General features: G+C 42.4%; 1 protein-coding gene across 6 annotated transcripts in view; it reads right to left on the reverse strand.

Moving 5' to 3' along the window:
* The window catches only part of fhod1 (formin homology 2 domain containing 1), a 322,304-nt gene extending 311,475 nt beyond the window's left edge, over positions 1–10,829 (reverse strand). For 5 of the 6 annotated variants that reach the window (XM_078211005.1, XM_078211004.1, XM_078211003.1 and 2 more), the window contains exon 1: positions 10,203–10,581. In XM_078211005.1, coding sequence (XP_078067131.1) covers positions 10,203–10,367 — 165 coding nt within the window. In that variant the 5' untranslated portion in view covers positions 10,368–10,581. Of the gene's footprint in view, positions 1–10,202 lie in introns of all 6 variants that reach the window. The other variant, XM_078211000.1, reaches the window with a different exon arrangement.
* Between the last annotated feature and the right edge of the window lie 3,042 nt (positions 10,830–13,871).

Consider the following 13,871-nt stretch of genomic DNA (forward strand, 5'->3'; position numbering starts at 1 on the left):
AGGCTCATCTATAAGTATATTTTGGGAATGAATCATGTTTTTATGTAGCTGCATTGTTTTATACTTTCTGGATGTCCCATGATCATATTATGAAGTAGTTGTGTTCTATGTTATGAATCAAGCACTGCTAGGAGTTGTTTTTGAATGTATTTATCAATAAAAAATTTGGTGTGGCGCAAGCAAATTTTTATTCCGAAAGTGCGGCCCAGTGAAAAAAGTTTGAGAACCACTGCTCTATGTAAAGGAATTTGTCTTAAATGCCTACTTAATCTTTTAGTAGTCATCTTATGTCCTTACCCTCTCATTCTGGCCTCACCCAACAAAGCTTTCTATTTGCTTTGTTGATTGTTATGCCAATAATTGAACATGTTGACCGTCAAACTTATTCACCCACTTAGAACATTCACGGAATAAGTGCATTGTTCATATTTTTTCCTTATCTGCAGTACTTTACGCTTGCCTGTATTAAATTGCATCTGTCATACTTCTGCTCACAGATATTTTGGCCAGCTTTTTATTTGGACTTCCCAAGCTGTTTCCTAAGAATCAGCCTTTCCTCCTATTTTTGTATCATTCTGGCAATTGGAATGGAGCCAGTGTGTGCTGGTACATAAAGGAAAAGAAGGACTTGTATTAATATCACACCTTTCACAACCTCAGGACATCCTAATGTGCTTTTCAGCCCATTTTCTTGCATTGTAGCCATTTTTAGAATGTAAGAAGTGTAGCAGCCAATTTGCACACAGCAAACAGCAGTGGGATACTGCCCGGATAATCTGTTTTTGTGATGCTGGTTAAGGGATAAATAACTAGGTCGCCAGGGAGAACTCCCCTTCTCTTCTTCATATAATGCCATGGGATCTTTTATATCCCCCCCAAAGGGGCTGCCTTGGATCTAATGCCTAATCTGAAAGATTGCACCTCCAACAGCATAACATTCCAACAATCCATATTTTGTGTTCAAGGCTGGGAGTTTTCAGTCCTGTCTGCAGTGGGATCCCATCATGGGCAGGACAGAATATTCGGCAGACCAACAAAAGGTCCATTGACTTGAGATGAAACGAGAGAATCCTGGCCCAATGTCTGAATGGAAGCTAGAACCTACAATGTTCTGACTCAAAGACAAGGGTACTTTCCACTGAGCCACTAATTCGAACAAATGCCTCCTGCTATACTGGTGAATTAGGTTAAAGTCCTATTGGCAGGATACCTTTCAAATTGAGGGTGAATGGTAACACCTATCCTACCATCTTTGATCTACCAGGTAGAAAGTGAGAAACAAATCGTCTTGGTCTTTTATATTTCAGTCATTGAAAGAAGATGCTTCTCATGTTCTGAAACATGGGCACATCCGTTATACTAACTTTAAAACTTTGCCAAATATAATTCCTCATGAAAAAAGACAAAATGACAGTCTCCCAATATGATTCTGTCATATCGTACCACAGTATGTTAGTAATCCAATCATTATGGCAGCATTTTATTTTAAAAAGAGGTTAGGCAGGAATGCACTTTTAAAACAATGTTAGAACTGCTCCCTACCACAGCTGCACTTTGTCTCTCTTTTCCTTTATTTTTTAAAAACTGACCACATTCAGAAATGGGAGAAAAAATACTCATAAGACAAAGGCTGTAAAATATGTTTGGTGAAAATCTTTGGTATTTTCTTGGATTGCTTCACCTGAGTTATTTTAAGACAGTGGTGTGTTTTAACACCCTTTTGCTTTTCTTCTGTTCCTGTCAAAGCCTATCACCTATACTACCCAATTCAGTTGCAAGAGCTGGACAGAGCAGCCCAGTTCTCAGAGGCCACCAGTGTCAAACCTTGGCCAATAGGGCAAGGCACAAAAGAGGAATGGGCCACTACCACAAGCAGTGGACACGCTCCTCTCAATCCAATATGGTTGATTAAAATCGGTGAAGTCACTACGAAGTATAACAACAGACACACAAATTGTTTACACCATGTCCATTTACCTGAAAAATGCTTAGCTGTTCAATTATAGAAGCATTTGGAGAAAGCATTCTTAACTACAAAAGTCAAAGTCTTTATAGAGAACATTTGATTCATTTGATCTCTTGGACTAGTGTAGATTTCTTGAGGGAATTGGAGAAGAGTTTTCCCAGAGCATTGTTTTCCCAGATATTGTTGCAACTATTGAACATATTCACTTATGAAATATTCTAGATGTTGATCATCTCTAGCTCACTTAGCAAATTGGTATCAACAATAACATTACAAAGTGCATTGTATCGAAGTTAAAACGTACACCTCATGTTTAGTATTGGGAAAATATTCAGTTATTTGAAATGGTGCCGTAAACAAGAGACACAATGCCTAACTCAGGTCAATATTTATTAATTACATTTGAGGTAAACTTCACAATTTAAGTCCAAGCTCTTATAGAACTTGTAAACAGATTGACTTTGTAGAGTGCATATTTTAGGGGACTCGAGTTTAGACTTGTGCCAACACATCTGAATTCATCCTTAATTTCAATAGCAACCACTTCCATCATTTCTGAGATCTCTCCACAAATGGTAGCTCCAACTAAGTAACACTCAATTCTTCCATGTGAAGGGATTTTATTGCACCCCATATCGTTATTCACCGCATAACGACTATGGCCAGGAGGACAGCTTACTATGCTTTCTCCTCCTTAATTCAGGAGGGCACAGACTAATTATGCAGCTCCCACTGACCAACTTGGTACAGGTCAAGAGAGATGTTGAAGTTGAGAACTTTATGTCCTGGATAATTCAATATCATACATGACAGAGTACTGCAAAGCACTTCAAATAACTGATTAGATATCACTAACTGAGCGTACATATTAAGAGACATGAGGTGGTGGGAAGACAAATTTAGCAAAAATATAACAAGGTACTATTAATTTAATGAAGGAATCACCTTGTGTGTAGATTTGTAGATGACTTCCAGGAAAGCATGGTTGAAGCCCTTTATTTCAGATACCAATTTGCAACATTCAGGCTTGGGTGGATAAGTTGCAAATAACATTCATGCAACACAAGTGCTGAACAATGACCATCTCCAACAAAGGGGAAATCTAACCATTTCCTTTTAATATTCAACGGTGTTACCGATTCTGAATCTCCCATTACCAACAACCTAGGGATTAGCTTTTGACCAGAAACTTAACTGGGCCAGCCACATAAAAACGGTGGCTATAAGAGCAGGTCAGAGGCTGGAAATTCTCTGGTGAGTAACTCACCACTGATTCCCCAAAGCCTGTCAAATCTACAAAGCACAAGTCAGGAGTGTTATGGAATACTCTCCACTTGCCTGGATGAAGTCAAGAAATTTGACATCATCTAAGATAAAACAACGCATATGATTGGCACTCCATCCACCACCATAAACTTTCACTCCCTCTATCACCAATGCACAGGGGAGCAGTGTGCACTGTCTAAAAGGTTCACTGCAGCAACTCACCAAGGGTCCTTCAATAGTGTCTTCCAAGCCCGTGACCTCTACCACCTAGGATGGCAAGTTTAGTAGACACATGGGAACACGGCAACATGGTGGCACAGTGGCTAGCACTGCTGCCTTATAGTACCAGGGATCTGGGTTGAAATCTCACCTTGGGTGACTATGTGGAGTTGCACATTCTCCCAGTGTCTCCGTGGGTTTCCTCCGGGTGCTCCGGTTTCCTCCCACAGTCGAAGGATGTGCAGGTTAGTTGGATTGGCCATGCTAAATTGCCCATTGGTGTCCAAAAATGGGCATGTTAGGTGGATTGGCCATGGAAATGCACAGGATTAGGGCGATGGGGCAGGAAAGTGGGCCTAGGTAGAGTGCTGTTCGAAGGATCGGTGCAGACTTGATGAGCTGAATGACCTTCTTGTGCCCTGTAGAGATTCTATGGATTCTAACACTATCACGTGCAAGTCCCCTTCCAAGTCACTCACCACCCTGACTTGGAACAATATCACCATTCCTTCACTGACATCAAGTCAAAATCCTGGAACTCCCTCCCAAACAGCACTGCAAGCGTGCTCACACCATATCAACTGCAGTAGTTCTAGAAGACAGTTCACCATCATCTTCTCAAGGGCAGTTAGGGATGGGCAACAAATTCTGCCCTAGTCAGCAACATCCAAACTCCAAGAATTATTTTTATTTTAAACTGAGTTTCCACTCCCTTAGCAGAAGAGTCAATAAATGTGCAGATTCTAAAATATTCAGTAGAAAAATCACAGTAAAGTTGAGGAGTTTTTTCACCCAGGAAGTCATTAAGGCTTGGGAATTCACTGCCTATATTTATAAAAGTACCTTTCATGTAATAACATGCCCCAAATCTCTTCAATGAAGTTATTATAAAATGAAATATGATAGAGTTGTAACCTACATGGTTATGGACCAAAAGCTGGAAAGCAGAATGAGGACAGATAGCTCTTTTGCAGCCAGTACAGGTACAATGGGCCAAATGGCCTCCTTTGATGCTGTAAATGTTGTTGTTCTTCTATGTTTCTTAAAGACAGCACATATATTAACTCTGTACCCTCCTCTGGTAATGAGACACAGAGGTTTGCATACATTTTTACATACTTGCTTCTTGTCCCCAACAAATTACCTATAGCAGAATAGTCAGCTCTCTTCTCACATGAGAAAGTTAAAGGCAGTTCATTTGGTTTTGTAGTGGTCACAATGATACCAAAGTTGAGACTCTCTTTTCTGGGTTGATTTTCAATAATCATTGTTTGGGGCGGCACGGTAGCACAGTGGTTAGCACTGCTGCTTCACAGCTCCAGGGTCCCGGGTTCGATTCCCGGCTCGGGTCACTGTCTGTGTGGAGTTTGCACATTCTCCTCATGTCTGCGTGGGTTTCCTCCGGGTGCTCCGGTTTCCTCCCACAGTCCAAAGATGTGCGGGTTAGGTTGATTGGCTAGGTTAAAAAAATTGCCCCTTAGAGCCCTGGGATGCGTAGGTTAGAGGGATTAGTGGGTAAATATGTGGGGGTAGGGCCTGGGTGGGATTGTGGTCGGTGCAGACTCGATGGGCCGAATGGCCTCCTTCTGCACTGTAGGGTTTCTATGATTCTATGAATCATATTCTGATTCCTGTTATATTGGCCATCTTACGTCCATGCAATATAAAAACCACTTCGCAACTGTCTGAAGGTTATAAACTAGTCTTAAGAACACAATGTTTATGGGTCCACAAATGTATTGATGTTACACAGTAGCTAATTATAGACGGGAACTAATGACAAAAAGTCATTGTTCAGCAAATAGGGAGAGGTTATTAGAGTGGCTAAAGTATTATGTCAAAGTACAAAGAGGAGAGACACCAAATCACATTTTACAGCAAGTTACCCACTCAACCATTTTATCATAGGAAAGTGCCATGGGAAAGAGCTGCATTCTTGGGGGAGGGGGTGATGAGTCACCTTGATTATTTACAAACACCACCAGGTTTGTGAACAAAACTGTCAAAAACCCAGAAGCGGGTTGCATTCTCTCCTCCATGTTGGAGGAAAGAATGAGTTATAGAGAGCAAAACAAAGAAAAATGTTTGCATTTATATAGCGCCTTTCATGACAGGACATCACAATGCATTTTACTGCTAATTAGCTACTTTATAAGCATAGTCACTATTATAATGCAGGAAATACAGCAGTCAATTTACACTTGGAAAAGTCCCTGTAGTAACAATGAATGGATATCTGTTTTATTGACATTGGCTGAATGATAATGATTGCTTTGCACACCCTGTGACCAACTAGTGACATTGGATATTTTACGTCATTCTGGGAGGATAAACAAACCATCAGTTTAATAGCTCAACCAAACAATGCCTCTGGTAGTGTCGCACTTCCTCAGTGCTGCACTAAACTGCCAGTCCTACTCAAGCTTCTAGAGTGGGATTTGAATTCAGAACATTGAGGCAAGAGTGCTCTCAATGAACAACAATACCTAACAAAACATTTTAAAATCAGGGATAATGCTTTTGAGCAAGAACATAAGAAATAGGAGCAGGAGTAGGCCATCTAGTCCCTCAAGCCTGCTCCGCCATTCAATAAGATCTTGGCTGATCTGATAGTGGGTTCAGTTCCACTCACCCACCCGCTCCCCATAACCCTTAATTCCCTTAATGGTTAAAAATCTATCTGTGACTTAAACACATTTAACGAGGTAGCCTCTACTGCTTCATTGGGCAGAGAATTCCAAAGCTTCACTACCCTCTGGGAGAAGAAGTTCCTCCTCAACTCTGTTCTAAATTGACTCCCCCGTATTTTGAGGCTATGCCCCCTAGTTCTTGTTTCCATTGTAAGTGGAAATAATCTCGCTGCTTCTACCCTGTCTAGCCCCTTCATTATCTTATATGTCTCTATAAGATCTCCCCTCAACCTTCTAAACTCCAATGAGTACAGGCCCAGTCTACTCAATCTCTCCTCATAAGCTAACCCCCCCATCTCCGGAATCAACCTGGTGAACCTTCTCTGTACTCCCTCCAAAGCTAATATATCCTTTCTTAAATAAGGGGACCAAAATTGTACACAGTACTCTAGGGGAGGCCTCACCAGTACCCTGTACAGTTGCAGCATGACCTCCCTGCTTTTATACTCCATCCCTCTCGTGATAAAGGCCAACATTCCATTTGCCTTCTTGATTACCTGCTGCACCTGCAAACTGAGTTTTTGTGATTCATGCACAAGGACCTCCAGGTCCCTCTGCACAGTAGCATGTTGTAATTTTTCACCGTTTAAATAATAGTCCATTTTACAATGATTCCTTCCAAAGTGAATAACCTCACACTTACCAACGTTATACTCCATCTGCCAGATCCTTGCCCACTCACTTAGCCTATCCAAATCTCTCTGCAGACTCTGTGTCCTCACGCAATTTGCTTTCCCATTCAACTTTGTGTCATCCTCAAACTTTGTTACCCTACACTCGGTCCCCTCCTCCAGATCGTCTATGTATATGGTAAATAGTTGAGGCCCCAGCACCGATCCTTGCGGCACGCCACGAGTCACTGATTGCCAAACGGAAAAGCACCCATTTATTCAGACTCTCTGCTTTCTGTTAGATAGCCAATCCTCAATCCACGTTAACACTTTACCCCCAACTCCGTGTACTTTAATCTTATGCAGCAACCTTTTGTGAGGCACCTTATCGAATGCCTTCTGGAAATCTAAATACACCACATCCACCGGTTCCCCTCTGTCAACTGCACTCGTTATATCCTCAAAAAATTCCAGTAAATTAGTCAAACATGACTTTCCCTTCATGAATCCATGCTGCGTCTGCTTGATTGAACCATTCTTTTCCTTAATGATAGATTCCAGCATTTTCCCAACTACGGATGTTAAGCTAACCGGTCTGTAGTTACCTGCCTTTTGTCTACCTCCTTTTTTAAACCCTGGCGTTACATTAGCTGTTTTCCAATCAGCTGGCACCTTCCCAGAGTCCAGTGAATTTTGATAAATTACAACTAATGCATTTGCTATGTCTTCTGCCGTTTCTTTTAGTACCGTGGGATACATTCCATCCGGACCAGGGGACTTGTCTACCTTTAGCCCCATTAGCCTACCCAGCACTACCTCTTTAGTAATAGTGATCGTTTTAAGGTCCTCACCCCCTACAGTCCCATGACCGTCAATTATTGGTATACTATTTGTGTCCTCCACTGTGAAGACCGACACAAAAAACTTGTTTAAGGCTCGGCCATTTCCTCGTTTCCTATTATTAAATCCCCCTTCTCATCTTCTAAGGGACCAACATTTACTTTAGCCACTCTTTTCCGTTTTATATATTTGTAAAAACTTTTACTATCAGTTTTTATATTTTGTGCTAGTTTACTTTCATAATCTATCTTTCCTTTCTTTATTGCTTTCTTAGTAGTTCTTTGTTGTTTTTTAAAGCCTTCCCAATCTTCTAATTCCCCACTAATTTTGGCCACTCTGAATGCATTGGTTTTTAATTTGATACTCTCCTTTATTTCCTTAGTTATCCATGGCTGGCTATCCCAGAATTTAAAAAGTGTCCGGGAGAACCATAGAACCCCTAAGTGCAGAAGAAGGCCTTTCAGCCCATCAAGTCTGCATGGATCACAGTCCCACCCAGGCCCTATTCCCACAACCCCACACATTTACCCCATCAATCCCCTGACACTAGGGTCAATTTGGCATGGCCAAACCACCTAACCTACACATCTTTGGACTGTGGGAGGAAACCGGAGCACCCGGGGGAAACCCACACAGACATGGGGAGAATGTGCAAACTCCACATGGACAGTGACCGAGGCTGGAATTGAATGCGGGTCCCTGGCACTATGAGGCAGCAGTGCTAATCACTGTACCACCGTGCCACCCTATAGGGAGCACAGGAAAACAATAGTTTTCCCACCAGTGTCATTAATTTGTTAACAATGCCTGTAGGATGCTGTGTTTACAGTAGATTACAATATGTGCCAAGCTGTCCATATGTTCACCATATGATTATTATAACAATTCTTTTCATATCAGCATTGAGCCAGGAGGTGACAATCTAGCCCTGCCACTCAAACTTTCAAAAAATCATTGGTGTGGGACTGGAGTCACATATAAACCATACCAGGTGAGGATGGCAGGCTTCAATTCTAAATGGACATTACTGAAACAATGAGAATTTACAATTCTCCAAACTTCATGGAAACCATTACTGATATCATACATCAGTACTGATTCACTAATGTCCTTTAAGGAAGGAAATTTGCCACTTATACCTGGTGTGGCCTACATGTGACTCCAGAACAACAACTTAAAATGGCCCCTCAAGGGCCATTAGGAATGGGCAATAAATGCTGGCCCAGCCAGCAATGCCCACATTCCATGAAAGAGTAACAAAAATCAAAGTGATTAAAAATTCTCAAACTGTCAAAGTGGGATTTTAATTCATATTTCATGCATAAAGTGTATCCCAATATTGTGATGTGGAGATGCCGGCGTTGGACTGGGGTAAACACAGTAAGGAGTCTAACAACACCAGGTTAAAGTCCAACGGGTTTATTTGGTAGCAAACACCACTAGCTTTAGGAGCGCTGCTCCTTCGTCAGGTGAGTGGAAGATTTGCTCATAAACAGCAAACAGGGCATATAAAGACACAAACTTAATTTACAGAATAATGAATAATGATTGGAATGCGAGTCTTTACAGCTAATCAAGTCTTAAAAGGTACAGACAATGTGAGTGGAGAGAGCGTTAAGCACAGGTTAAAGAGATGTGTATTGTCTCCTGTCTGTCTCACCTGACGAAGGAGCAGCGCTCCGAAAGCTAGTGGCTTGTGCTACCAAATAAACCTGTTGGACTTTAACCTGGTGTTGTTTGACTTCTTACTCCCAATATTGTACCATCCTATTCAGTATCTGAATCCATAGTCCCGGCAGCACATGTGCAGGATGTTAAATACTAATTAATGCCAGAAGGTTTAAGTGACATTTGCAAATTGGTGCTGACATCGCAAGGAAACAATTCCAACTAACACTTAGAGGAGGCAAGGCTTGTGGGGGGTGGGAAGAGACACAGGATCACAGTGGCCCAAGCATTTGATTCCAGCTAGCAGTCCTCAACGTAGCAACATTAATAACTTTTAAAGAGGTCCCCAATTATCTTGGAGAAGATCCTCCAATAACTCAACAAAGCATTCCAACATGGGAAAGAATGTACTAGAATGAGGGAAAAGAATTGGAAACCACATTAGGCTGAATAATACCCCTTTAAACAGTTTGAAAGATGCTGTCTGCTGGCGCCTTTGAAATGCTAATTGCACATTCCTGAATGTCCAAACCATTGTAGATAGCTGAGGAAGGGGCAAGGTCTCTTTAACGTCAAGTGTTTATGGACATTGACGCCACCACAAAAGGAACCCAAATGTCTAATGAGAAGAAAACACTTTTTTAAAAAGTGAAAATCGGATGGAGCTTTTTTTAAAAAACATATGATTTGAGGATGTGAAACTCGTGTTCTCGGATTGTCAATGAAAGAAGCTCAGTCAGAAACCTCGACTCGACCCCCACCCCCGAGGCGAGGATTAGCCCCCTCCCCCATAAACACACCTGTGAGGAAATAGAGAAAGGGAGAGGGTACAGTTTTTTCCTTTTTAAAAAAAAGTGTTTAGTGACGTTTGTCTGAAAAGCGGACAAGTCGACCCCGAGGCAGTGTCCCGCTTCACAGTGCAGTAAGTTTGGAGAGACTCACCTTCAGCGGGGAGTCCAGCAGCTTGTGAACTCCCGCCACTTGGGCTATTAAAGGGATATTCTCGTAGAAATTGTAGGTCGGCGGTCTCCTGGGCTCGGGGAAGTTGGTGCAGATGAACGGGTCCATGTCATCCAGATACTGCACTCTGCACGTTATAGTCACCATGGTCCCGAATTCAGAGCCTCCCCCTCTCCTCACAGTAAACTAAAGGAGTTGTGAAAGTGCCACACACTTTGGCGAGTGTCAGCAGCAATGTGAAGTAAAAGTTGCCGTGATTCCACACAACTCTCCTGGCATTAGATGTTACATTGGCGACTCAAAACTTTGACGCAACCAGGAAGTAGAGTGAGTCAGCCGCGTACAAGAGGGGGGACGGCTTTAACAGTACATGTGTGTCACTGTCTGCGTTCACTGCTACCTCTCGGGCAGCTGGCGGGCTCTGTTTTTTTTGTTAAATTTAGCTGGTTGCTATTGTGACCGGCCGGCAGTCTGAAAATAAACAGTCAGACCTGTTGTGCTCCTAGCACTGCCGTAAATAATGAGTCATGTAGGACGAGTAGAGATGTTACACAAACCTTCCGGAGGAGTTGGTTCTTTATGACCGGCCGGTCTGGCAGCTGCAAGCTCACTTCGTGCTGAGCGAGCCCAGCAAGTGAGGCTTCCTGAGAGAGTGAGGGTGATAATAGGAGGAGATGTGTTCTCCCGTGTCCCGACCAACATCTCCCTAACCAAATACCGCCAAAAACAGGCTCACTGATCATTCACCTACTGATCTCATTGTGCACACAATATTCCCCCCTGCAGTTAACAATATTTTTTATGATAAGCACAAATGCAACTATTTTCAATTATAGTAACTCCAGGAGTGGGCTGTCAGGGAAGTGTTTTTATTACACAAAATAAACAATAACAGCAAGCCTGTGGTAAACACAGATTCTAACCTGGACTAAAAGATAATGGACCCCCTCAGGGTCCTGCTTTATACAGGGCTAATCTTTTTGGTTTTTGCACTGCACACCATGAGACACTCCATCTCCACCACTCCAGATTCGGGGATCTGAAACCGACTCCCTTTCGATCGGCTGAGGGCAACAGAGGCCATCACCCGTCCCTTCGCAACGGCGTTCGCCTATCTCTTAGGACCGACTGACCCATGTTCAACTGCTGTTCACACAGAACCCTTCTCCACTTCGGCCTTCAAAGTTCTCGTTTGAATGTTTGCTACTACCACCAAGATCCGCACCTGCAGCGGCTCCACCCTGGCCCGCACCCTGGGCTCCTGTGCTCACCACAGCGGCCCACCTACTAGTCACAGCGTAGCCCTCTCGGGCTCTTAATTGCTGGCCACGGCCAGGTATAGGCCTGACACTCCAGCGCCATCCATTTTCAGGGCTTGTTGATTCGGCAGGTGAGTTGTTACACACTCCTTAACAGATTCCGACTTCCATGGCCACCATCCGCTTTATACAGGGCTCGGTAAAGGAGCTCCACCTGGTTGGTTAATTATCAATCCTCAAGGAGTTTCAATGAGTCCTACTGGGAGGTCAATTAGTGATTCCCCATGCAAGTCATGGATTTATCAGACCAGTCAACTGTTATTGTTAAGTTAGCGTCATTTAAAAAAAATTATTTTAAAAAATATCACAACATAAAGACTATTATGAGAATGCTGGTGTTTTGGATGTTTATCTCAGGTATCCTGACTCTCAACATCTCTCCAGAAGTAACTGGTCATCATCCTGTCAAGTCCATAATGAAAATGAATTTGATGTGGAGATGTCGGCATTGGCCTGGGGTGGGCACAGTAAGAAGTCTCTCAATACCAGGTTAAAGTCCAGCAGGTTTATTTGGAATCACGAACTATCGGAGCGCTGCTCCTTTTATCGGGTGAATGGCTCACCTGGTGAAGGAGCAGTGCTTCGAAAGCTCGTGATTCCAAATAAACCTGTTGGACTTTAGCCTGGTGTTGTGAGACTTCTTACCAAAGATGAATTTAACAGTGAAGCATATTTAACACTGATTATTACAAAGTTCATTTAAACTTCGAACTGTGACTTTTAAATTTTGACAAGGTAATCACGATGAGTTTGGAAATATCCTGTTGGTGACACACATGACAGCCTTGTTTGCCCTACTGAATGTAAGCTGTTACCGGGAAAGTTTCATAGTTACATGACTGCGAGGATATTCAGAATAGAAACCTACTCACACCAATGTCCTTCTCAGAAAGGCACCACTTGCTCCTAACCAGTCTGATTTACGTGTGACTCATGTTTACCCTATGTGGTTGATATGTAATGTTCCATGAAGTGGTTTAGGAAGCTAAACAACAGTTATAAAACCAATCATTATATAAAAAGGCCCATTGCCACCTTGTAAAGATTGAGTGGTGGTTAATAAATGGAGCATTGCTTGGGTCACCCACATTCTTGAGAACAGCTTTTGTTTTAGTCCTATATGACTCTTCTCCCAGTTCCAAAGAGAAGTCATATCGGATTCAAAACATTGATTCCTGTTTCTCTCTCTACAGATGCTGGCAGACCTGCTGAGTTTTTCCAGCATTTTCTGCTCCAGATTTCCAACAAAGGCAACGTTTTGCTTTTATTTTGCTGTAAAAATATTGGTTAATCACCTCCCACAGAAACTTGATTATAAGTTGGGTTGCTTCAGAGATTCTGTAGTGACTTTGAGTTGATCCAGTGAATTGGAAACCAGGAAGGTTGGTGATCCCGGTCTGTGCTGACCACAGCCTCTGGTTGGGCTGGGCTGAGTTGCCTGGAGTTTCTCTAGTATCTAGTGACCCCTGCTGGGAGGTTTTAGACTTGTAAATGCCCCTGCTGCTCAAATAGGCAGTGAAAACTCACTAGGAAAGAATCTAAATAATACCCCCCTTACACAATGGACCGGAGGGTGGCTGATGCACAAGCAATTATAACAAAGTAACTTGTCTTTGCATTGCACCTTTCATGACATCAGGATACTCCAACCAAATGAATTACTTTTTGAAGTGTAATAAATTTACCAGTAATAAAGTAGGCAAAAACAGTCTAATTTCACGGAACAAGGTTCCACAAATAGTAACAAAATAAATAAGCAGGTAGCGTGTTTTTGTGGTGTTGTTTGAGGGATATAATGCTGTCTTAGATACCAAGGGCGGGATTTTACAACCTCGCTCATCCTGAAACCGTAAAATCCTGGCTGAGGTCAACAGACCTTTCCATTTTCTGCCCCTCACCAACTCCGATTCCCATGGCGGGCGGGGCGGTGAAGTTCCAGCCCAAACGTCTCATCCTACTTTAAATCGTGCTGTGTGATCTTCACATCCATTTGGGAAAACAGATATACTCCACTGATGTGTCAGCCTAGTTAATGCTCAAATGGCTGGCGTAGGACTAAAATCCATAATCTTCTGACATTGTGGTCATCTGAAGCCTTTTGTGAACATTGGATCAGTGACTTTATCTTTATTTTTCACATATGCCTTCTAACTTGTCACAATCTCAGCGAACAGTGACATTTTGTAAAACAAAACAAAATCCCAGTTATTTATTAAAAGAATGAAGCCACAAGGATCTACTATTTGAAAAGAATTTTTACCATACAGGAGTTGAACAAAGCAAACACAAAATACTATCTTGGATCCCCCCACCCCCCACTCAAACATCCATA

This window comes from Mustelus asterias, chromosome 4, assembly GCF_964213995.1.
Source record: "Mustelus asterias chromosome 4, sMusAst1.hap1.1, whole genome shotgun sequence".
Lineage (NCBI taxonomy): Eukaryota > Metazoa > Chordata > Chondrichthyes > Carcharhiniformes > Triakidae > Mustelus > Mustelus asterias.